General features: G+C 30.4%; 1 protein-coding gene across 1 annotated transcript in view; it reads right to left on the reverse strand.

Moving 5' to 3' along the window:
- Positions 1-25,644, reverse strand: part of LOC127722275 (Fanconi anemia group D2 protein-like) — a 106,382-nt gene extending 80,738 nt beyond the window's left edge. The window contains exons 1-22 of the mRNA XM_052229170.1: positions 25,604-25,644; positions 22,161-22,243; positions 21,329-21,451; positions 19,110-19,177; positions 18,315-18,367; positions 17,278-17,325; positions 16,276-16,336; positions 13,916-13,971; positions 13,592-13,679; positions 12,689-12,901; positions 11,863-11,967; positions 11,043-11,143; positions 10,560-10,668; positions 9,432-9,605; positions 7,755-7,889; positions 6,746-6,877; positions 5,814-5,921; positions 5,550-5,599; positions 4,632-4,691; positions 3,740-3,902; positions 3,089-3,165; positions 2,635-2,772 (exon numbers count right to left, since the gene is read on the reverse strand). Of these exons, the coding sequence (XP_052085130.1) occupies positions 2,635-2,772; positions 3,089-3,165; positions 3,740-3,902; positions 4,632-4,691; positions 5,550-5,599; positions 5,814-5,921; positions 6,746-6,877; positions 7,755-7,889; positions 9,432-9,605; positions 10,560-10,668; positions 11,043-11,143; positions 11,863-11,967; positions 12,689-12,901; positions 13,592-13,679; positions 13,916-13,971; positions 16,276-16,336; positions 17,278-17,325; positions 18,315-18,367; positions 19,110-19,177; positions 21,329-21,451; positions 22,161-22,236 (2,138 nt within the window). The 5' untranslated portion in view covers positions 22,237-22,243; positions 25,604-25,644. The remainder of the gene's footprint in view (positions 1-2,634; positions 2,773-3,088; positions 3,166-3,739; positions 3,903-4,631; positions 4,692-5,549; positions 5,600-5,813; positions 5,922-6,745; positions 6,878-7,754; positions 7,890-9,431; positions 9,606-10,559; positions 10,669-11,042; positions 11,144-11,862; positions 11,968-12,688; positions 12,902-13,591; positions 13,680-13,915; positions 13,972-16,275; positions 16,337-17,277; positions 17,326-18,314; positions 18,368-19,109; positions 19,178-21,328; positions 21,452-22,160; positions 22,244-25,603) is intronic.
- Positions 25,645-25,993: the final 349 nt, after the last annotated feature.

The following is a 25,993-nucleotide window of genomic DNA, read 5'->3' on the forward strand; positions in this document are numbered from 1 at the left end:
CAGTAGTTTCAGAGAAGATTTTTGTAAAAGATTACAAATATTAACGAAAAAAATTGTGAAAAATTTACTTTAAAGGGCAATAACTCCTGAAGGGGACAATTGACAATTTTGGTCATTTTGACTTATTTGCAGATCTTACTTTACTGAACATTCTTGCTGTTAACAGTTTATCTCTATCTATATTTATATTGAAGATAAAAACCAAAAACTGCAAAAATTTTCTTAAAATTACCAATTCAGGGGCAGCAACCCAACAACAGGTTGTCGGATTTGTCTGAATATTTCAGGGAAGATAGATCTTGACCTGATGAACAATTTTACTTGTGTCAGATTTGCTCTAAATGCTTTGGTTTCAGAGATATAAACCAAAATCTACATTTTACCCCTATGTTCTATTTTTAGCCATGGCGGCCATCTTGGCTGGTTGGCGGGGTCATCGGACATATTTTTTTAAACTAGATACCCTAATGATGATTGTGGCCAAGTTTGGTTAAATTTGGCCCAGTGGTTTCAGAGGAGAAGATTTTTGTAAAAAGCTAACGACGACGGACGACAAGTGATGAGAAAAGCTCACTTGGCCCTTCGGGCCAGGTGAGCTAAAAAAACCCAAAAAACAGCATTCTTTTCTGTATAATCATCAGTGATTTTTCATAAACATTTGTACAAATACTCTTCATACATAAGTCATCAGACACATTTTTTAAAACTAGATACCTTAATGATGATTGTGGCCAAGTTTGATTAAATTTGGCCCTGTAGTTTCAGAGGAGAAGATTTTTGTAAAAGTTAACAGACGACGGACGGCAAGTGATTGGGCCAGGTGAGCTAAACAACCACACATACACTTATAAAGCATATGTGTTTTTAAAACAAGACCAATACTGGGTCTGGGCCTGCATCACTGTATGCAATTGATTGATGTAACATGTATACTGGAGCATAACTGATCATTTCCTTTCACTGATGCAAAGTAAAACTTGCTTACTCGCTACAACTCAACATTATAAAGCTGCAGACAAAATATTAAATCACTCCCTTTTACAGAAGCCAAAATAACTGTGACAAAAGTTTTCTTTTGGACAGAGAGAGTTGAGCGGTAATAAAACCTGCTTCACCCTCGACCACGCAGGTAAAAAAAAATATATCCTTATTTCCTTAAAAAGTAGTTTTGGGTGAAAACTAAACCTTATGTATGTGTTTATCTGAGTATTTAAGCTTAGAAACAATTCCACACCAAAATAACAAAATTTCACGTTGAGAATGAAAATAAAAAATTTATTGGAGACAGTTCAATGCTTTTTACGTGGATGGATATTCAAGACTCAGAAAGTGTGAACTGTACAAAGTATTACCTGTGTTTTGAGCACAGACATTTCAATGATTATAAAGCAACTTTAAAAGATCCATTCAATTATCTACCTCTAAATTATTTAGTCTAATATGAAAATAAGAAGATGTGGTATGATTGCCAATGAGACAACTCTCCACAAGAAACACTAGAGGCTCTCAAGAGCCTGTGTCGCTCACCTGTATTTACTGATGCTTTGGAAATCATGTAAAATAAGGTTAAAATCATAATTAATAGTATTAGATATTAGATATTATAATGATATCTAAGTTAATAACAAAAAACTGCAAAATTTTTGTAAAATTACTAACTCAGGGGTAGCAACCCAACAACAGGTTGTCGGATTCGTCTGAAAATTTCAGGGCAGATAAATCAAAATCTGATGAACAATTTTGCCACCTGTCAGATTTTCTCTAAATGCTTTAGTTTCAGAGATATGAACCAAAAACTGCATTTTACCCCTATGTTCTATTTTTAACCAATTCGGCCATGATGTTTGGAAGGGGGGGTCATCGGACAAATTTTTTAAACTAGATATCCTAATAATGATTATGGCCAAGTATGGTTAAATTTGTCTCAGTAGTTTCAGAGAAGAAGATTTTTGTAAAAGATTACAAAAATTTACAAAAAATTGTTAAAAATTGACTATTAAGGGCAATAACTCCTAAAGGGGTTGACTGACAATTTTGGTCATGACAACTTATTTGTAGATCTTACTTTGCTGAACATTATTGCTGTTTTACAGTTTATCTCTATCTATAATAATATTCAAGATAATAACCAAAAACTGCAAAATTTCCTTAAAACTACCAATTCAGGGGCAGCAACCCAACAACAGGTTGTCAGATTTGTCTGAAAATTTCAGGGCAGTTAGATCTTGACCTGATAATCAGTTTTATTCAATGTCAAATTTACTCTAAATGCTTTGGTTTCAGAGATATAAGCCAAGATCTACATTTTACCCCTATGTTCTATTTTTAGCCATGGCGGCCATCTTGGTTGGTTGGCGGGTCATCGGACACATTTTTTAAACTAGATACCCTAATGATGATTGTGGCCAAGTTTGGTTAAATTTGGCCCAGTGGTTTCAGAGGAGAAGATTTTTGTAAAAAGCTAACGACGATGGACGCCAAGTGATAAGAAAAGCTCACTTGGCCCTTCAGGCCAGGTGAGCTAAAAATGACACAGAAATTAACAACTATAGGTCACCGTACTGCCTTCAACAATGAGCAAAACCTATACCGTATAGTCAACTTCACATTTCTCTCAATGTCTAGCTTAGTTACCTTTCACTGGAGGAATCCTTATTTGCTATTTTCTTTTTATCAGCAACAGATTTTTCTACAAGATGTGACATGTATATAGCAATAGGTTCTTCACTTTCAGGGTCAAGATTATATTGTAGTTCTCCAGGGGTTAAACACCTAAAAATATATGTCATTGAAATAACATCATACATGATGTAGTCAACATACTTTTATTTTAGAAAAGGTTAGCTTTATGAATTTTCATGTCTGAATATTTTATAGCACTGATTCTTTCATTACAAAATTTCAACAATTAAGTCGGTCCAAATGATTAGATCTAAAATATGTTTTAAAATTAATTTCAAATGAACATCATTTTGCACATGAAAAATATAAGGTAACGATGACCGTAAAACATTAACATAATCAAAAATATTTCTTTCTATGATTTTTTAAGTTAGAGCTACAACCTTGAGAATAAATGAATACTTACTCATCCTTGGGCGATTCGTCCACATATAATACAAAATTTCCTTGAAAATCTGAAATTACAGTCTCGTCTATCCAGGCCTATAAAAAGACAACAATGCAAAACTAGAAGTTGACCTCAGAATCAAAGTTCCCAATGCAAAATTTGTTTAAACTGTTATTTCGTATGTTTTATTTACAGTATTGTGCCAAGACACAAACTCCATTTTGTCCTTGTAGCTTTTATACTCTTAAATCCTTATCAAAATTTCCATATGACTTTATAGCAATGACTTAAAACTAAGGAATGGAAAGTGAAAATAAAAATCTGTCACATAATATAAAATTCAAATCCAAGGGTTCTCCATTTATTATTGGTTACTTCCAAAACCAATTTCAATTCATTTGATTTGGGGAGGGGGGTTGTTACTCTACTTATTATTCATAAACTTCAAAATGTACTCTTTCGTTTCTTACTTTCTCACGCTAATTAGTCTGAAAAGACCATCAGCAATTAGAGATAACCCAAATAATACCATATGAACAATACTTGATTAAAATAAGGAAATATCTGTCCCTTATGTGCTAACCTTATTACTCTGTAAACAAACAAAAAATTCACATTCACATTTTTTCTTCACCATGTACTTTTAAGATTATCTAGTGTTACACACACCTCAACTTTAGGATCCAGACAACCTTTCTGTATAACATTAGCAAGTTCATCCATAAAGAGAGCTGCTGCTTCTGGTATCCTGTTTATACTGGTTCTTACTAGATTCAGTAAGGCTACAACCTGCTTGTATGATTCCTCTGTCAATCCAGACTGTCCATTATTACTGACAAAATAATAGATCTTGTAATACACTGTACATATACTGTAAGCAACTTAACATTAAAACTAATAAACAAACATCTTAATGTGTAAAGGCAATTCTTATTTTCAAAACCTTGGAACAAGTGCAGAAAAACACTTTTATTTTCGCAGAGGATGATCTTTTACAGACATGAAATAAACTATCAAGTATTTATTAATTCTTAATTTCAGAATCTAAAAGACTATGTGTAATTTCATGTTCAAACGCCAAAATATATAAAAATAACATTGATTAAATTTCAACTGTTTAGTCATTAAACATTTTTATTCAAAAATAGAATCAATATGTACAGGCATAATGAAAACTATATCTTCAGTTCAGAAAAGCATGATTTCTCTCATCAGGCAAAAATATGCCATATTGATATTAATTTTAAATACACAGCTTTCTGAGTGCATTCAAGTGAAATCATGGCAAATACTTATTTTTCTTTAGTGACAGGTTCACATTGTTTATTTATATGTAAACATCACCGATCAATTTCACAAAAAATTTTAAGAGAAAAATACTCTTTCAAGTCATGAACAATTCAATATAACTTACGATCAATTTTTGTCATATTTCTTGTGAAAAGAAACCAAAAATCAGCTCAATATAGAGAGATATATTAAACAACATAAAGTCTGAAAATCAGTTTTCATGAAATGAAAGAAGTCTCACTTTTTGAACTGCGGATCACTTCTACAATACCTTTTATAGGCTATACTTTTAACAATCATTATGGCACCAATAATACCCATTCTTTTGTACCTGCAAAGATGATTTACAAAAATTATGTTCCTCTTCCTGAAATGTATTGTTTACTTACAGAAGTTATAAATGGAATTTATTTTTATCAGGATTTTATATTCATGATAGGAAAAGTAAATTTTTAACTGAAATGTCACTTCAAATATAATTATAGCACAATCCAAAATAGATTTTTTAAAAACAAATGTGTAAAGAAATGAAACACATTTAAGGGCATACAATACAGTTTTGATCCCAACATACATTCAAGCTATATTTCACCTAATCAATTCAAATATGTGATAAAATATATAACTTCATGTGCTACTTTTAGAGATAAATGGGGTTGAAATTTAGGCATTTACTCAAAAGTTTGATTTCTTGAATTTCCTATCCTATGGACAGATATAACTAACTTTTTTGTTTCAAAACATAAACAGATTTTTGTAAAAGCATTTGAACTTTCTTCTTTACATAAGTATGCTTTAAATTTGTGTTACAAATATTTTGAAAATCATTCATTTCTATACAATATTCATGATTAAAAAAAAAAAAACAACCCCAAAACAGCATTCTTTTCTGTATTGTTATCTATTTTTTACAAAAATTCATGTCATTTTTTCATAAAAATTTGTACAAATAATCTTCCTACATAATCAAGTCAAATGTCATTTTTAGTAAAAAGTGGACCGTGTACTCGCTTTCAAGCTTATGGTAAAAATCAGAAATTGTAATGGACCAATTCAGAGTTACCAATAATGAAAATCTGCAAAATAGGGGTCAGAATAGAATCATCTCTGTACACTATATATTATTTTTCATTACTACTGTAGAACAATTTGTGATCAAGATTATACATAACAATGTAACATGTCTTACTTTGGACTGTTGTTTGAAAGCTGTTTCCTTATAATAATGTGAAGATCATCCTATAAAATAAGAAAATTATCAATGTTTATGATGGAAATACACTGTCTCATAAGATGATTTCGATCAGCTAAAAGTAATGGACACACAAAATATGTAAAGATATTTCACATTAATAAGATTTATTGATAATTCTTATTTTGACTTTAGCATATTCACTTTCATTTTAGCTTATTCAACTTAAAAACAAATTTAGCTATTAATTTATTATATTACCTGTATCATTCCACCATCGTTAGGATTTCTGAAAGCCAGGATACTCAACATGGAGTAAAGTTTTCTTATCTGCATTACTGATAAATTATCTAAGTAATCCAACACACCCTGAAATTAACATCTGTTTTTAGTAGTGAAATCTGTAGAATGAACCATCAAAGTTTTTTAATATTTGAAAAACAGCCTTGATTCAACATGTTCAAAGACTACAATCAAAACCATGTTATGTTAGAAATACAATGCAGATACTATTATAATAATGATGTATTTCTAATGCATAAAACCATTCCGAAGAAACTTAATTTCACTCATGATTATTTAACAGGATTTGTTAATTCTTGATGAGCCATTCTTTTTCCTTTTCATCTTTTAATTTCACTCATGGTGTTGTCATACTTGTCTGATATTAATGTTTCAGTGCCCCCATGGCATCTTCTTATTTTCCTTCTTGTAAAGATGCCATAATTGATTGATTGATTGGTGTTTAATGCCACTCTCATCACTATTGTGCTTTTGCATGGTGGTCAGTTTTTATTAGTGGAGGAAAACCGGAGTGCCCGGAGAGAACCATCAACCTTCGGTAGGAAAACTGATAATCCTAGACAATGAAGATTGGAGTCAAGCGCACCTGCCATGTGCAGGATTCGAACTCATAACCTCAGTGTTGACAGGTTAGTGATACTGTAGTTCCACTACTTAGACCACTTGGCCACCTAGGCCCCCTAGATGCCATGAAGGTATGGTGATGGCATAATCAAGTATAATATTTAAGAACGCACATAAGAAGTTTCACAATGATTACATTTCCAATTGGCAAAGTTGTATCACAGGAGAAATTCAAAAATTAGTGACACATGATGGATGCCAATTGATCACATAAATTCACACTAACTCTTGGTCAAGATTAATGCAGTCTTTTTATAATAATTTACCTTTACAAATATTGCAAATGGTGCCATCTTTGAGAGATAATGTTCCACCAGATCAGACAGAATATCTAATGAATGGTCTATTTCACTTTCAAACCCACTGCCAATATGTGTCACCAGGTTTCCTACTATTTCCTGTAAAAAGATTTTAATTTAAACATAAATTTAAAAGAAACCAAAAAACAATAACTGATATGTACTAATAATGAATAATTGGTACTTTACATTGTACTGAACACAGATTAGATAATTAATTTTATTAAAGTGTCACCATCCATTACAATATCATATATATATATGTCAAAATATACTTTTTCACTTTTTTGGTCTTTTGGAAAATGTTGTTTGTGCTGTATTTAGACCCCTCTACCAAGAAATTTGTTTTGCATGCACACGTATAAAAATTGCGGTTTTTATCCAACGTAATCATAGGTTTGAACGTTGTTTTCAATTTAGACTTGTTTATATCTATATATATATACACAAGGTTATAAGAACCTAACATTAAGTAAAAGAATGCCAGCCGAACACAATGATAATGTGACTGCAATCTGACCTGTCTATGCTTTCTGAATTGAATACTTGGTGCCTGGCAGAGAAGCAAAAATGACCAGTTTAATAATTTTTTTTTTACTAAGGCGAACCATGTTCCTTTATTTTTTGTTTTAAAGAATGAAACTTGTCCCATCTTTTGAACCAGGACATACAATGGATATTCTTTTTTAAAATTAACCTAGGTAGACAGATCACCTGTCTAATCCAAACAAAATCTTCATTTTTGAGAAGTGAGTAATATGTAATGAATCTTTAATACAGACATATTAACAAACAAGGTGATTGAAATATACCACGCTCTCTGTGAGGCTGGTTATTCAAGTTAATGAATCTGATACTGAAACAAAATGCAAGGGTAGCCTTTATTAACAATGGCAGAATTTCTTGTTCATTTGTTTGTAATCTCAGATTAAAGTTTCTAAATGACAATGTAACAGTATCAATTTTTATAACTTACCTGTTGACAAAATGAATCAAATGCTACAAATGCTTTTGTGTATAGGGTACATGCTATATACGACACTGCTGGTTCTGGTGATCTCAACAGTACTTCTGCTAGGGATAAAATGGAGGGGAAAAACTCTCTTAGCACCTAAAAATGAAATAAACACTTGTAATTTCAGTTATTTCAACACAAAATTAATATTAAACAAGTGAAACTGCGAGCTACTGCTCACTGATGATGCCGCGGCCCAAATATTTCAGTAAACAGGAAGTTGTTGAGTGATGAATCTGAAAATGCATCACACGGTATAGCTGACTTATATAAACCCTGAAACCAAATTTCAGAAATCCTTATGATGTAGTTCCTGAGAAAGATGCAACGAAAAATATTCATGGGACGAACGGACAGACAGACGGATGGACAGACAGAGGAAAAACAGTATACTCCCACTTTCTTAAAGCGGGGGTATAATTAACTATTTTAATGTGAACAAACATATATCATATTAATTCATACAATTTCAACGCTTGATTCTGAAAATCATTTTTGTTTTCTTAGTTTCTCATATTCTTTGACAATTTATATTTTAGTTATTTTTTTATTATCATCAGTAAAAATTCAATCTTAACATAAAATTTCCATTTACTGATAAAACGGGATCATTCGAGATAGAAGGCAAGAAGAAGTAAAATTCATATTAGCAAGCGTTTATAATTTGACAATTTACCTGTTGTAAGCAGAAAAATATTGTATATAATACAATGCAGTGGTAGAATCTATATTTAAAAAGCAGGTTCAGACAAGACATTCAAATACTTTGGTTATTTTGGCACCAGACTTAATCACAATTACAGGGTAAAAACTGAGTTAAAGGGGCATTAGCTATAATGCTGACAAAAAAAATCAAAATTTGATGTTGCTTTTGTTTCAAACATTTATAAAAACGGAATTGTGAAATAATATTTCGCTATAAGCAGTCAGTTTTGGTTCAATTGTTAAAATAAGCACAAAATCATTGATAATGTATTATTGGCTTGCAAGTCAATAATTCAATTCATTTAAATCTGTATCCATGCGAACTGCAATTTAACCCTTAACTGGGATGGGCTACCCATGAGCTAAGCATGTTTAGTTATTAAAAAGAAAAGAATGTAACCATAGAAAAGAGAAACAAGGCAGCCACCGGGAAGATTCCTTTCAATGACTGATTCTGTCAACAAAAAATCATTCAAATGCAGGAAAAACAATGATTTATATTTTTTTTTTTAAATAAATGACATAAAAACAAACAGATCTAGAAAAATCGTCATTTTAGATTGCACATGCTTGTCTGTGTATTTTTATCTATGTTTACATCAGGTATTACGACCTACAGAATTTTTCAGAGATCAGCTTGATGGTTTTAAATTAGATGGTGTCTATTCTAAAATATACATCAAATGTGGATTCATTATAATGAGTCCATGTATTGTAATTTGTTTCTTTTGGACGTTTTATTATATGGATAGACATTTTGAGCTGAATTAGTGAAACATGAATTTGACAGCTAATGCCCCTTTAATAATATGGTCAGCTCCTATGCATCTTAAATATACAGTGAAACAGAAAAGCTGACCAGTGAATATAGCAAAAATTAAAACATAAGGAATACTGTGATCATGACTACATCTTATAAGATGTCTTTATTACCTCATTATGATTTGTAAAGATATCTTGTAGTAGAACCTCTGTTATACCACCAGCCCTGATCTTATTTCTGACCAGACTTTCCACAGGTTTCTTCCTGTTTGTACTGTGTAGAATCAGCAATAAGAATATGTCTATTACTTTATGATCACCCGGCTGTTTTACTCCATCTATTGCCTAAAAAAGTTTTTAATTCAACTGATGAGACAATTTACTTTTAGAATTTAAATTGACAATTGTTTTTTTCTTCACATTCCTCTGCAAAGGTTCCAAATATTTGAAGCTTGCAGAAAATAGACTAGGTTCTGTCAAATTCTAAGAATAAAAGTATTTGGTACAAAGTTTTATAGACCCATCACCTATACTTTGGTGTCTTGGAACCACTAATAAGTTATATTATTGCTATTTGGTGTACTTTTCCTTTAATCATTTTTTGTGTTAATTTTTCATATCATGCTACCATCTTGAGATAGAAAATTACTTTTTTGAAACTAAAGGTTTAGGTTGATAATGTAAACATCAACAAAGTCACAGGCAAAATAGCGATAAACAGATTATCAATGGTCTTCCATACTTGAGGATGTTTCTTGGCCACATCTCATCTCAGAGTTGTTACCCGTCGATGAGATGCAGCTGATAAACACCCTCTCATTTGAAAAAGCATTGATAATCTATAAGTCTATATTTCCTTCCATTCAGCAGTCATTTTTTCAGTATTATATGTCATGATAAATAAGCTTATTTACTTAGCAAGGATGTTGGCGAAATCATGTGCATTGTTAACTCATGCAAAACCTGTCTAAATGGAGCACATTCAGAATCTTCTTAGCATTCGACAGGTCAAAAGTATACAAATTTCTATATATTTTCAACAGTAACAAGAGTTAAATTCAGGCAGGTTTCCTGTTTACAAAAGATTTGCTTTAAACAGATTCATTGTATAAAGGGGTAAAAATATTATATATGTGATTTTTTTGACACCAAAAAGTTTTCCATGAATTAGAATTGATAACTATTATCTCTGCAATATTTGAAATGCATTATGTAAAAATATCATTCTATGGTATTCCAAAATTTTAAATATCTGAAGATTTAATAAGATAAATTTGTTTCTGTGTTTTTTTAACAAACCTTAACACAAGCTTCTGCCACACATTTCTGGAATCTAATACTAGATTTAATGGCATCCAAAGTTAAAGCTTCAGCTCCCCTGTTCACATCACCACTTATTCTCTGCAATCTTTAATACATTCAAGTTTTGTATGTTCTATTCGCTCATAAAATCTGCACATTGCATTGAAAAACTGTGCAAATTGTGAAATTTGAAGGAACCTTATAATACTACGGCAGTGTGAACTTTTAACTATTACTTGAGAGGATATATCAAAACTTATATAAGTGATTACACATTATATCAAGCGATTCAGATTGACAGAACTTTTATTATTTAAGCAAATACACTTGAAAGATATCCAAATAACATTAGAAATAAAATAAAACAGCTATTTAAAACAAAACTTCAACAAATCTATATGTATCCAACAGAAACTTACAACTATCAGTAGATATGGTGCCACATCTCTATAATGAATATAATCAATCTGATTAAACTACCTTTTATCCCTGTTCCTTTGAACAGACTGGTGAGGTGTAGATGATATTGGAGGTCTAAAAGTTGTACTAAAATCCAAGTTAGAGCGTATTTCTGACACAACCTTGAAATAAACAACAGACTGTACAGTATAACATAAATCAACTTGCATGTATGCTCAAATATGTTTTGTTGATTTAGATTTTGTAGTACTCTAAAATTTGGAAGAATGAAAATAACACTATTTTAAATTTTGTGTGAAAGAAGTGCTATTCTGGATTTACCTTCATCGGGAATGCTATCATTTGATAGCCAGGGTTGTGTAAATATGTAGAAATTTTAAGAACCTTAAAAGAATACCCAAATTCATCCATGGCCAACTTTTCCTGAGGAAGTTGGAACCATAATTTCTAAATAATTTATATATTCGCTTCTAAGCTACATGTGTATCTAGGATCTGATATTTAAAACTAATATCATATCATATACTTTTAATATTTTGTAAAATTACAAAGCAGATGCACAATTGAAACAAATCATGACATCTGTGTATTAAGCAAAAAAAAAAAAAAAAAAAAAAAAAAAAAAATGTGATCCTCAAATATACTCTATATTTACACTATCATCAGTTCAAATAACAGAGTTAAAAAGAAAAGAAAAAATCTGACCAATCAAAGTTTTCATTTTCAGATTTGTAACAAAACACATAATACATTGCTTGGTATACATTTAGTACCCTTGAGTGTCAAGACAAAGACTAACAAACCTGAGAACAAAACAGTGTTTAAAATCTGACAAAATGGTCTTTAAAATTTTTAACTATTAAATTGATAAACTTTATACCTCTACTGCATCTTGATTATTCACTGACTGTAATAAAAACTTTATAATCACTGGGAGTTCTTCTACCTCTGCAGAATGGAGAGTCTTTAAAACAGTTCCTCTCACCTTAAAATAGAAAATGATTAAAAGTTTTCTAAATTCTACTATTAGAAAGTTTAGGTTATTACACTTAATTGTAAAATAATTTAATGACAAATTAAATGATTGAAACTATCATCAGTCACATTCAAAAACTTTGCAGGTAATCAAATAAAAATTTGATAAGCAGAAAAAAACCACAAAAATGAATCTGTAATCAATGATAATTTAGGTTAACTTTTTGTTTTTATTTCGTTTCTCAAAAAGAAAAGAAGCATTATCAATTCTAGATGAATTTACAGCTGTTTATCATTAAAATCATTTAAATTTTAAGTGTTGCATTCAATTAATCATTCTCAATTATTTTAACAAAAAGGTGAGTAATTTCATGAAGTAAATGCTGAGGAACTGTCAATACAAGTTCTTTATGCTGTGACTTCTAGTATGAATCTATCAGTTTGAAAAAAGAACCTGGAGTCAGTTTCACAAAAAAACTTACGACTAAGACTATCCTAAGTCATGAACAATTCAGTATACTTGCGATCAATCTTAGTCATAAGTTTTTTTGTGAAACCGACTCCTGAACTTTCATGTCCTAAATAACAATAACCAAATTTTGTGAATATATTTCTGGATCCTTGCACCACATCTCCCTTTATCTTTAAATGTATGTACTTTGCTATTCTGTAGTACCGTATGTTTGCATTTTTTTTTTATACAAAAACTGCTAAAGTAACATTATCTCAACCTCAGACAATAATTCAGAAGTAAGGTTCAGATTAGCCAAGGAATCTAGAATGGAAACTGTCAGCTGTGTGTTGTGTGAGAGTAAATCTCTTAATGCAGTGGCTACATCCCCGTGTTCTGAATCTTCCACCACTTCTGGTAAACAAGAAATTATCTCCCTTTGAACATCAAGTGTAACGATTCCAATCATCTCTACCATTTTCTCTGTAATTTCCTGAAATATAATCAATTACTTTAATGTTTGTTGACATTCAAATCATTTTGACTTTGAATTGATTGTGACATTAAAAAAAACAAAATAAAGTGGTATTATTAATTTAACAGGGATCACACTGAGCTTGTTTGCCTGCAGCACTAAACAAGTTTGATTTGTTATTTGTATCATACTTATTTCATTTCATTATTGTTTTGTTTTTAATATTATATATCCAATGTTTTATTTTATGCCTTTTATAGTAACACACAATATACTTTTTTCACAGTCAGGCAACTGTATTACTTTTAAAACATGATCGGAATGTTTGACTGTAAAACATGTAGCTGTATGACCATGGGTTGCTTTGTGTCCACCAAAAAATGCCACGATCATAAACAGAATGAGAAAAAGTAAAATAATACCATAGGTATGTTCTAAAAATGAGAGGAAAGGGAAGAAACTGGACAGACAATAAGAGTATCATTAATCAAGTTAAAAATGCCTTACAACTAGGTATCAACAGACCAAATAAAATTATTTTACAAGGGTTCTTTATTTTGTAAAGGACAATTGCACACTTCTGACATGAATCTTGTGTGTCCCATTCTGGCTTTTACAAATCAGTATGCCAAGACATTATCACAGAAGGACAATACATATCAATAACAATAAGGTTTCATAAGAGGAGGTTGCCAATGTATGTTGTACCTTTCCTGCCAAAATTCTGTCTAGCCATCTGAACTGACTCATCAATAATCTTGGTATGTTTACTTTCTCCCCATGTTCAAATATAGATCTGAAAAAAAAATTAAATAATTGTATAAAACAAAAAGAATAGTGATTTAAATGAATTTAAAAAAAAAGTTTTACAATTTTCTTTTTAATTGATTAACAACTTTTTTAATAGTAGCAAGGACATTTTTTTTTATCCTGCTTTCTAATTTATGGACCTAACCAAGCTAAAAATTTTAATTTAAAAAAAAAATATGTTCACAAAATAATAACAAAGTTCTACTAATTAGTTATACTTACTGATCATCTTCTGTAAATTCTGCCAACTTTTCTAACAAGCAATGCATTAGTTTTGTCTAAAAATAGAAAACACCCAATAACAGTTCAAAGTTAAATATTTTAGCTATAGAGAAAATAAACAAGAGGCTCTTAAGAGCCTGAATCGCTCACCTGTATTTCAGAGAAGATTTTTAAATGTTAGCAAACTTGATGAACAAATTGTGTAAAATTGTCTTTAAAGGGCAATAACTCCTTAAGGGGTCAATTGACAATTTTGGTAATATTAACTTTTTTGTAGATCTTACTTTGCTGAACATTATTGCTGCTTACAGTTTATATATATCTATAATAATATTCAAAATAATAACAAAAAACTGCAAAATTTTGTTAAAACTACCAATTCGGTGGCAGCAACCCAACAATGGGTTGTTCGATTCGTCTGAAAATTTCAGGGCTGATAGATCTTGACCAATTAAACAATTTAACCTCGTCACATTTGTTCTAAAAGATTTAGTTTTTGAGATATTAGCCAAATACTGCATTTTACCCTTATGTTCTATTTTTAGCCATGGCAGCCATGTTTATCGATGGATACAAACTTCGGATACAATTTATAAACTAGATACCCTGAGGAACATTTAGTTAAAGTTTGAAGGTAATTGGCCCAGTAGTTTCAGAGGAGATGATTTTTAAATGTTAGCAAACTTGATGAACAAATTGTGTAAAATTGTCTTTAAATGGCAATAACTCCTTAAGGGGTCAATTGACAATTTTGGTCATATTAACTTTTTTGTAGATCTTACTTTGCTGAACATTATTGCTGCTTACAGTTTATATATATCTATAATAATATTCAAAATAATAACAAAAAATGGCAAAATTTTGTTAAAACTACCAATTCGGTGGCAGCAACCCAACAATGGGTTGTTCTATTTGTCTGATAATTTCAGGGCTGATAGATCTTGACCAATTAAACAATTTTACCCCTGTCACATTTGCTCTAAAAGATTTAGTTTTTGAGATATTAGCCAAATACTGCATTTTACCCTTATGTTCTATTTTTAGCCATGGCGGCCATGTTTGTCGATGGATACAAACTTCGGATACAATTTATAAACAAGATACCCTGTGGAGCATTTAGTTAAAGTTTGAAGGTAATTGTCCCAGTAGTTTCAGAGGAGAAGATTTTTAAATGTTAGCAAACTTGATGAACAAATTGTGTAAAATTGTCTTTAAAGGGCAATAACTCCTTAAGGGGTCAATTGACAATTATGGTCATATTAACTTTTTTGTAGATCTTACTTTGCTGAACATTATTGCTGCTTACAGTTTATATATATCTATAATAATATTCAAAATAATAACAAAAAACTGCAAAATTTTGTTAAAACTACCAATTCGGTGGCAGCAACCCAACAATGGGTTGTTCGATTCGTCTGAAAATTTCAGGGCTGATAGATCTTGACCAATTAAACAATTTAACCTCGTCACATTTGCTCTAAAAGATTTAGTTTTTGAGATATTAGCCAAATACTGCATTTTACCCTTATGTTCTATTTTTAGCCATGGCGGCCATATTTGTCGATGGATACAAACTTCGGATACAATTTATAAACAAGATACCCTGAGGAGCATTTAGTTAAAGTTTGAAGGTAATTGTCCCAGTAGTTTCAGAGGAGAAGATTTTTTAAATAGTTTACGACGACAGACGAGGAAGGACGCCAAGTGATGGCATAAGCTCACATGGGGCTCTTCGGCCCCGGTGAGCTAAAAATTAATTGGTGTATAACTTCACTTCCCATAGAAGAGTCAAGGGATCTTTAAATAGAGACTGCTGACTCTGCTATGCTTCAAACACAAAAACAAATATCAAGTTATAACATTTATTAAATGGTAAAACATTGTGTACATTAGGTTAAATAAATTGTGTTTATAATTTTTCATGCACAAGACAAGTAGTTTTAATGATGTTTAATCTTGATGTTTGTCATTTCCTTCTAAAGAATATTGCTATTTATTTGCAGAACAGATTTGTGTTTTACTTTTTCCTTGAAAAAAAAATATTATCCCATGAATTTGAATTAATCCACAGTAAAATATAAATATGTGATTAACAGATAATCTGATTGTGTATATATTTAGAATGCATGAATAAAAAAATAAGTATAAGCTTTACATGTATGCTGCTAAATAGCATCACAATAACAAGTTTGGTTTATTTTATCTGATTCATCTAATTCTTTTAGACATTATTGAAATTCTTTTCTGTAAATTCAATTTATCAGCATGTACCATGTATTATTTCGTTTAAACTTAATAATTGACTTCCTTGACATCTTGAGTCTAACGATATAGTATGAATGTTTTCTAAATAAATTTACCTGTATTAAATCAACTCCAAGTAGTAATCTAACTAAACAGTCTTGGTGAACACTTCTTGCACTAGAAATACAAAAGAAAACTAACAATGAAAATATATTTTGTGAACCAACCTATTTTTCAGAGATACTTTTCAGCCCTTATTAGCAGACTTTATACTATTTATTTTTTTTAAATTTTATTATAACATATTAATTCATATAAGAGAGGATCCAAGTGTGGCTTTTTCGTGACAATTTCTGTTCATGCCATTTCTACTTCAGAAAATTACGTAAACAAACCACCTAATGAAATTTGTTGGTCTACAGTGTCTGTTCTCATTAAAATTCAGGGGGCCTCAGTGGACGAGTGGTCTAAGTAGTCGAACTACTGTATCACACTGAGGTTGTGAGTTCGAATCCAGCATAAGTCAGGTGCGCTCGACTCCAATCTTGTGGCATTAAACACCATTCAATCAATCAATCAATCAATCATTAAAATTCATTTACACCTGCTTTGAAAGTGTATTTAGATTTGTGGACAATCACAAATCAAAATTTCAATATGCTCTAATGAAAAAGGAATGAAAATTTTTTTGATGTTGTTTATAATTTTAAATAACATGGTGACTGCATTATATGATACCATATACCATGTACACAGCTTGGGTTTAAAAACACACATGTATTCCACTATGAAGCATATACATGTAGGTTATTGTTTCTTGCTAGTACTACTGTCTGAAAAAGGTCTAATACCACTTTAAAATCACTTGGATATATACTGATGTTTATCTAAGTATACAGTAGAAAAATAGGAGAGCATTTTTAAATTGAAATTGATGGTAGCAATGTCTGGTTTAAAGTTCAATCCATCGTTATTTCACATACATCATGCCATGCACTAAATATTAAATACCATACAACATATACAGCTGCTGAATATTTGAAGCAAGTCATTGGTAACTTAAGAACGGCCTGAGGACTTTTTAAGTTGTGGTATTATCAGTGTTGGTTTAGATTTACCTGTCACACTCTGATGCTGTAAATGTAGGAACCAGGCTGTTGTGTAATCTGAAAATAAATATCAGTATTATCAAGACAAAACAACTGTGTAACTGTTAATATATATTTGTTCCTCCCAACAGAAGTTCCTCTGGAAACTTTGTTATGAATAATGCTAAAATATCTGTTCCCATTGAAACACATTTTATAAACCCTATATTCTGTCAGGAACAAATTCTGTAATATTTCTTCCAGTAGAAACAATATTCCAGATTATTTCTTCCATTTAGAACTAATACTATAAAGGAACTTCTATTCCATTAAATAACAAGTTTTAAGATTAACTCCTTTTCTATTGAATATCTCATTATGGTATGAAAATAGAGCAAGTCAGTTGTTCATAGCTGCATTATTATTCTTTGATCCTGTTGAAAAAGGTACCCAACAGTCCCATCATCCTTTACATTTTTATCACATTAAATTAAAACAAAATATTATATGTGGAAAATGTGTGAAACAAAATTATTCTAAGGAAATACTAGAAGCTAACAATTGTGTCAATGAGACATTTTGAATGTTCTTAGTCTGGCTATTCATTTTTAGGAAATGATGAGTTCATTTTATAGAAAGCCAGATTAATGGTTTTATTCACTAAATAAGTCATCAATCAAATAAAATGAATTGAGTTAACTAGGTTCAACTTTTATAATTTGATGACTTGATTCATCTTACAAAAACTTGGGTTCATCTTCAAAGTGTAGTCTAGATAGTTACAAGAAGGTCTTCACTGTTGAGCTGAAGTCCTCACACCTAACAAAAAGATCAACAATGTCTCTAGTTTTTCCACTTAAAAACATTTTTTTTAATAACCCAAAATTTTAACAAATAAAATATTTACTGCATGCAATAAAATTTGGCTTGCCTAAACTGATTTAAGTTCCATGTAAAATATCAAAGATTGCTGATATTGGATGAATTTAAGCTATCTGTAATTATACTACTAAAAAAGGATATAAACTGTATTCATAATAAGTTCTGATGCTAAGGATGCTAAATACCTCTTTTGGTCCTCAATATATTCTTGGAATCCTTCCACAAATTCATCTAAAACCTTTAAATGACAGAAAAAAAGTTTACAGTACATATTAATTGTATTAATATTCAATTTTATTTTAACTTAAAAGGAAAATGTGATGTCAGAATGTGTATTCCTTTTAATTTTGACATGTTTTACCAAAACAGCATCTTTGTTTAAAATTTGTACTGGAATCACCAAAATTTATTTTGTATTTTATTATCATCAAACACATAATCATCCTAAATCAGGTTACAGACTCTTTTCCTTGAATGAGTCCTACCAAATTAGACTTATAAACAGGTTTGTACTTACATGAGCAACACGATTGGTACCACATGTGGAGCAGGATCCCTTCGTGAGCACCTGAGATCACCCTACGTTTTTGGTTGGGTTTGTGTTACTCAGTCTTTAGTTTTTTATGTTGTGTTTTGATTACTGTTATTTGTCTTTTTGTCGTTTTTGTTTTTTGCCATGACATTGTCAGTTTGTTTTCCACTTATGAGTTTGAATGTCGCTTTGGTATCTTTCACCTCTCTTTCACACTGTTCTGGATTTTCAAATAATTTGTATTTAAAGCAATTTGCTAGTGAAATTGCATTATGACACAAAATGAGTTTACACTTATTTTTACCTTTACTTTTTCTTTCATTTGTGAAAATTTTCATTATTTTTATTTGAATTAGTCAACATGAACAACAGGTTATGAATTTATACTTCCTTTACACATGAAACAGGAAGTAAAAATATTTTTCTACAATACTGTCCAGAAGTTTACCTCTGGATAACTTTCATGTCTTTTTAATGAAACTTGAAGATTTCTCTGAAATACTGCCTGGTCAACACCTAAATAAAAACCCAAGAAAAAAATGCATTTCTAAAATGAGCAGCTTCATCAATGAGAATATGTTCTATCAGAAAAGTTTTCTAATTTTTAAATATGATTATACATGTCAAGAGTTTTAAGTAAAATCATGGTAAAATTGTTTCAAAGAAACATTTTCTTTTCCAGTCCAATTATAAGCAGCCAAAACTACCATATATATCCAGAAATACAATGAATAGCAAATTTACCGATTGTTTTGCCAGCTGAAACTGTTTTGTTTATTTGAAATTTACATTATATTGGTCATTAGAAAACTTTAAGGTTTTAGCTTCAGAAGAATCATTATTGATTTCTACATTAAGTAAGACTAGTTAAAAGTCCTGTATTCATAGATCACATAGTATCTTATAATATCATAAAGACTGATTCCTAGGTATTATGCCTTTTATTATTTCTAAAATGTAAGAGACTTTTTGAGAATGTGTGTATACAAATTTTTTCTTGAATTTAAAAGGTGTGGTACTGTATATTTGAAAAATTTGTGAGGTTGTTAAAATGTATAAGCAACAGGATCAGTATATAAATTATTAGAACTGGCATTAAAGAATTTTGATCACATAAATTCTATATAGCATATCTTGAAATCCCACTGTCTAATCCTGTTGTTTTTTTCAGGGGTTCAAATTAACATTTGGTACTGGAAGGTCCAGGACCTTTGACACTCCAAACTGAAAGGTCCACAACCTAAATTCCAGGTCCTACTTTTACTTGAAATATTTCCTAACATAGTAAGATACAAGTAACAAAATTAATGTGCTGTTGGTGTTAGATCAACTTGTTTCATTGTCAAAGTCACTGTTGTATAAAATATTTAATAACAATTGTAATTGTCTTGTATATTATAAATTCAGATAATCTTTTTTTTTTGTTATTGAGGAGGGTGTCACCATGGGTGGGTGTGTTGTCTCAACTATTGGTAATTTATTACTACTTATACCATTTTATAAAACAGTTCAAATTCAAAGCTGTTTAAGCAGACACGTATATACAATATACATATGTATATATGTCTCTGGTTTAAGTGTATCATATCTAGTTGCACTATTATAATGCATTAGACTAGTTCCTCTGTGAAAATAAGATAAGAAACTTCCAGATTTGTACTGGTCCTTTAAAATTGAGAAGACATTACCTCTTGGAATTGTAGTAATACGTTTACACTATACAAAATCTACATGTAATATTAATATTTATTAATGATAAAGAAAATTACTGTCACATTTTTTGGGATTTTGAGATGAAAATTTATGAACTAAAAGTAATTTTGAGTTTCTGTAAAAAAATATTTCCTACTTTTTCTTTCTTTTCAATATATCTTTCGGTTTTCAATTCTAGTGTTTATATTTTATCATCATAGATGTATTTTGTCAACTGCCTGGAATTATTATTTTTTCATTGTATTTGATCGGCAAACCCGGAATTACCCTTATCCGCTCCGGAATCGGATCCGCTTTTTGTTATTTTCTTCATTTCCGGTTTATGGCATCCAATGTTTTTCAATGTTGTTTTGTCAGTCAGATACGATTTTACTCTGATTTACACATTACTAGTTGGCAATTTTCGGTATAAAGCTAGCGGTTGAACAAAATGAACATCGCTGTCATGAATGATAATGATGAAAATAAATTTTTAGATTGTTTGGAAATTTTTGTTTAAAAAGGTCGGCAAAGTTTATTTTTATTTTCTTTCAAACCGAAGGTCCGTCGGGCGTAGCTTGTAACCAAAACGAGAGTCCGACTGCAAAAATGGAAGGTCGCGGACCTCGGACCACCGCTAATTTGAACCCCTGTTTTTTTCTTTGATCAACAATTACAACGTTAATGTGTAAAATTGTATTAATTTACAGTACTTTAGATTAAACGGTATTTACTTTTGAAAATAACACCAATGGAATAGTACAATTATGCCTACGCCCTAGCAGTCAGATTTGAGATTCAGAAACAATGATTTTTTTGCTATGATCAGTCTCCTGAATTCACAGTACTTTATATAATTATAACTTGCATAAAAGAGGTGATTATCTTGCTGGTGAACTTTGCAGACATATGTATTTTCATGATGATAAATTTATTCCTATTAAACTTCCAATACATTTTTTTACATGTAGTTACCTAGTGAATTAGGTTTATTTCCCTTCATTAATGTAAGTCCTGCTTTGTTCACTAATTCACAAAAAGTAGAATTGTTTTGGTATATATCTTCATCCTCACTGCCTTTTCTTTTCTTTTGGCCACCTAGATATTTAATATAAAATTAAGATAAAATATAAAATGTATACAGATTATGTAGATATTATCAACAAACTACATTTGTGCAGAATTATCATGATTCATATAAAAGTTTTTGTCCTAAAACATATTAAACGAAAATTTTGTTATGACAAGAGGGACGCCAGCTAGTCAACTTTCAGAACATGTTAAAGCGAATGTGTTATGAATCCTTAATTGCATAAAATATTCATGTAAGAATTCAAAGCCTATCTTAATTATACCATGTAGACAAACCTTGATCTATGAATATTGCAAATTGTAATAAATGATGAATTCATAGATAAATCCTCTTTTTACATACTTAAAATATACAGATCTTATAATGTTATTGAACTTAATGATGTATGTGAATATCAAAATGATAGTATTTTTTCAGAGTTATTTCAGAAATGATGTAATAGTATAGAGGGGAGGCAGACACTTTAATAGATTATTATAGGTACTGAGGTATTTATGGCTAAAGGAATCAGAGGATGATGGAACAGTTACAATGGATTCCTTGGATCCCCAACACATCTATTTCTAGCACAGCTCTTTTAAAGGATTTGTAACCTTCAAATGCATCATCTGCCATGGATGTATTTTGTTAGTTTTACATGTTTTACAGACACTCTAATAATAAGAAATAAACTATACATCATTAGTATATAGCTACATGTACTACATTTTGTACCTTTTAACTTTTCTTCCCCATGTTCACCACTTGTCTTCCTTTTTTTAGACAAAACAGAATTTCTTTCTGCAACCATGTTGAATCTGAAATGAATTCCTTTATTACAATTACCAAATCATTATAAGCATCCATTTCTAACTTTTGTAACAAGAGTATCATATAAACACAATAATGATTGTTAAAAATATACATCACCATTTTTTTTTCAAATGAAGGCGGAATTTATGGAGATGCATTTTGTAAATAGATACACATACACACATAAAGTACTTGGTACAAAAATGTATTTCATGTTTCAAAAGACTATACTTTGCACAAATAATATCCTCTTAAGCTGCATGTGCAAACAATGTGTAGAATTTAAGTGGAAAAACTAGCAGTCTGCATGTCATCAGGCAAGTCTGATACATATAAATGATCATAAATACATGTAGTTTCTAATAAATACATGATGAAATGTATCCATACAATCTTACAATAACTGTAGAATAATAATACTTTATTTCCGTAAGCAAATACAGCTGATAGGATTTACACAATATAAATATTCAATAGACAATATACAGCATAATATAACTCTATACACAAACTATACAAATTAATGAAAGATTAATGGTGTTGCCTCAGAGGGCATCGACTCTTATTTTCCAAAATTAAAGTTACATAAGGTATCTTAAGTCTAGAACCTTTTACTTTGTGACACTCCTTGTACCTCCAAAAGACTAAGAGCATAAATGTACAAGAAAATGGCCGTCAAAATCAGTTGGGCATCACATAAATCATGATTGACACAAAAATGATATTTAACTTGATTTTATTATATAAATTCAATGTTCTGGCATTAACTTTTAAATTGACAGTACACCATTCCAAGTGTGCAACATCAGCGTACAAATATCTGCCTTAAGACTCTTTATTTGTGCAAAATTATTCTGTCAATAACTTTACTTTCGTTTTTAAAAAGTAATTTTCCTAATACCGCCTTACTAGATGTTGCCTTGAAGTACTTGACAATGGTAAAACACGGACCATGGATAGATACGTAAAATCTGCTACGTTTACAAAGCACGATTGAGTTTAAGTAGCTCTTTCCGCGTTATTTCTTCAGGAAAATACTTGAAATGAACATTACTAATGAAGATAAAGGTATCGATGATATTTTTAGCATTTTTGAAAATTCAGATTCATAATTAAATCTCACAACTGCGCACAAGTATACTAGTTAAAGCAATGTGGTTCTGACGATTTTTCACTTAAAACCTTTATTACTACCTTTTTAAATTTTCATCAAATCCTATTTATTTACATTTTCTGATAATTTAAATCTGGTTGACTAAATTAATTAGGTAAACGGACAGAAAGTCACAGGACAAAAAGTCACAGGACATAAAGTCACAAATTTGATAGGACAAAAAGCCACAGGACAAAAAGTCACAAATAATTTGTTGACAATTGTTTGAATATATAAGAGAAAGATCTTGAAATATTTTCTTTTTATTACATATATTCATTTTTAAGTTTAAGAAATTGTTCATAAGCCTTGATAAATGAAAATTTATTAAATTTTAATCATGCAAAGGATATATTTCTTGGCACAATGAAGCCATTTAAGTACCAAGCCACTTTGACATTTTGTTTTATAACAATTATTTGATCATTATTGATATTTATTGAATAAATGTTAATTACAAAGTTGCTTCGTATATAATAGTTCAAGAAAAAACAAAAAAAAATTTTTTAAATTAGTGTTTTCTATGTACATGTAACAGGTTTTATCATTGAATGTGCATGGTGATATTGCACTCTTATGTTTTGTGTAAATAACAAAATTATGTTTTAATTCTGTTGTTTTATAATTGTATATAACAGTCTCTCATAGTTCTTTTAAGAATGGCACATGCATTCTAAATTTTTATATTGTGTACTTGATATTATAATGTGTTTATACTTGTATGTATGTGGTGAGACTTTAATAAACTATTGAATCTGAATCTGAATCTTTCTTGTTTAAAGAAAAAGAATCTCAAAATTGAATTGTGACTTTTTGTCCTGTGACTTTTTGTTATGTGACTTTCTGTCCTACATTCATTAATTAGATATAAACCGCTGAAATTTAAGAAAATTACTTTTACCAGACAGATCAATGTCCGGGACAAAATAGTTTACCTGTCGCCTGAACAGGTAAACTTCAGCTGTCAGAAAACTAATTTACCTTGATTGTAATGAGAGGGTATTAAAGTAGGGTTTGTGTTGATAGTAATTATTCATCATGTCACTTATATGATTGGAAATGTGTGGCTGTTTAAGGCAAAAGGTCAGGTCAAAAAGATCACATAAACTTAATTTTTTTTCGGTACTATGTTAAAATGTCCATAATTTCCAGCATCTGCACAAGAAGTCATTTATATAATATTCATATCTTGTAGAATTAGGATATTCATATCTTGTAGAAAAAAGTTGTTGAACAAAGCAGCACTTGGGACAAGTAAAACAAAGAATTTATGATCAGTGCTTGCAAAATCAAAATGCAAACATACAGGAATCTTCTAAACTCAGTTTCTTTCGTTGAGTCTACAAAATGGGTCAAAGACCATCATATGTTGATTCACTAAACAATGTAAATGATAGAGCAGCAATATGCAAAATACGCATAAATGCACATTCTTTAATGATTGAAAAGGGAAGACATCTCAACATTCCTAGAGAGGAAAGATACTGTCCTGTCTGTAAAAATGGGGAAATTGAGGATGAACAACATTTCTTATTACAATGTAATAGATTTACCTCAAAACGAGAAATATTAGAAAATAAAATAAATGTTATATTTAAAATACAGTGTAACATTACCACTGATGATAAAATATCTCTATTGGTTAACAATAGCTCAGCATTATTACTAAGACTGTCTTCCTCTTTCATATCAGAGTGTCTAAATATAAGAAATAGTGAACTAATATGAATCACCAATATGTACTTTTCATTCTATAATGATATGTTATCATGTAGCTTTTCATTCTACCATGTCAATTAATATAATTATATGTATGCAATAGGTCTTAACCATTTATTGTTAATGAGTTTCTGCCAATAAAATATTTGTATTTGTATTTGTATTTGTATAATTCACCGGACAAGTCCAGAAATTAAGACCGTTTTGGGAGCCCTGCTTTGAGGGTCCATGATTGTTAATATTGTGTAATGGACAGTTACACATAACATTAGAGAGGTTGTATGCATACATCTAAAACACACACAAAAAGGGGGATCCCAACGTCTGTTCAATGTTTTGATCCAATGCCATGGGCATGGTCAAACTTGACAGAAACTCGTCACGCATCAGAATGCACACATCGAAACTATCTTCACAAATAACTTCTCCTCTAATAGGAGCTGAACAAATCTTGAATGTGAAAGGTTAAACGTTAATAGCATGATACTAGTACCTTGTAAAATTCCCTTGTTTTCCTTTTTACATTTCCCGCCAAATGTCATTTCCGGTTTGAACAAACTATTTTGAAAAGAACTTCAAAAGATAGAAAAAACGAAGGAAAAGCTAATTTACTCCACTAAAACACATCACCTACTGCCAGTATAACAACATTCAAACTAAAGGAATGAGAGCGAATTAAAGTGTAGGTTTACTTGATATAATTTTATTAACTCAAACGTTGCGGGAAAAAGAAGTCACAAAACAAAACGGAATGGATTAGTATTTATTTCCGCTCGTAAGGTTCTTTCGTTTGTGCATTTTTTTAGGAAAGAAAAAAGAAAACTGTAATGAAGAACAGTAAACTTGGAAAGTCATTGGTAATAAAGCTATCTTTTCAAAAGTC

The sequence above is a fragment of the Mytilus californianus genome, unplaced genomic scaffold, assembly GCF_021869535.1.
Source record: "Mytilus californianus isolate M0D057914Y unplaced genomic scaffold, xbMytCali1.0.p SCAF_1, whole genome shotgun sequence".
Lineage (NCBI taxonomy): Eukaryota > Metazoa > Mollusca > Bivalvia > Mytilida > Mytilidae > Mytilus > Mytilus californianus.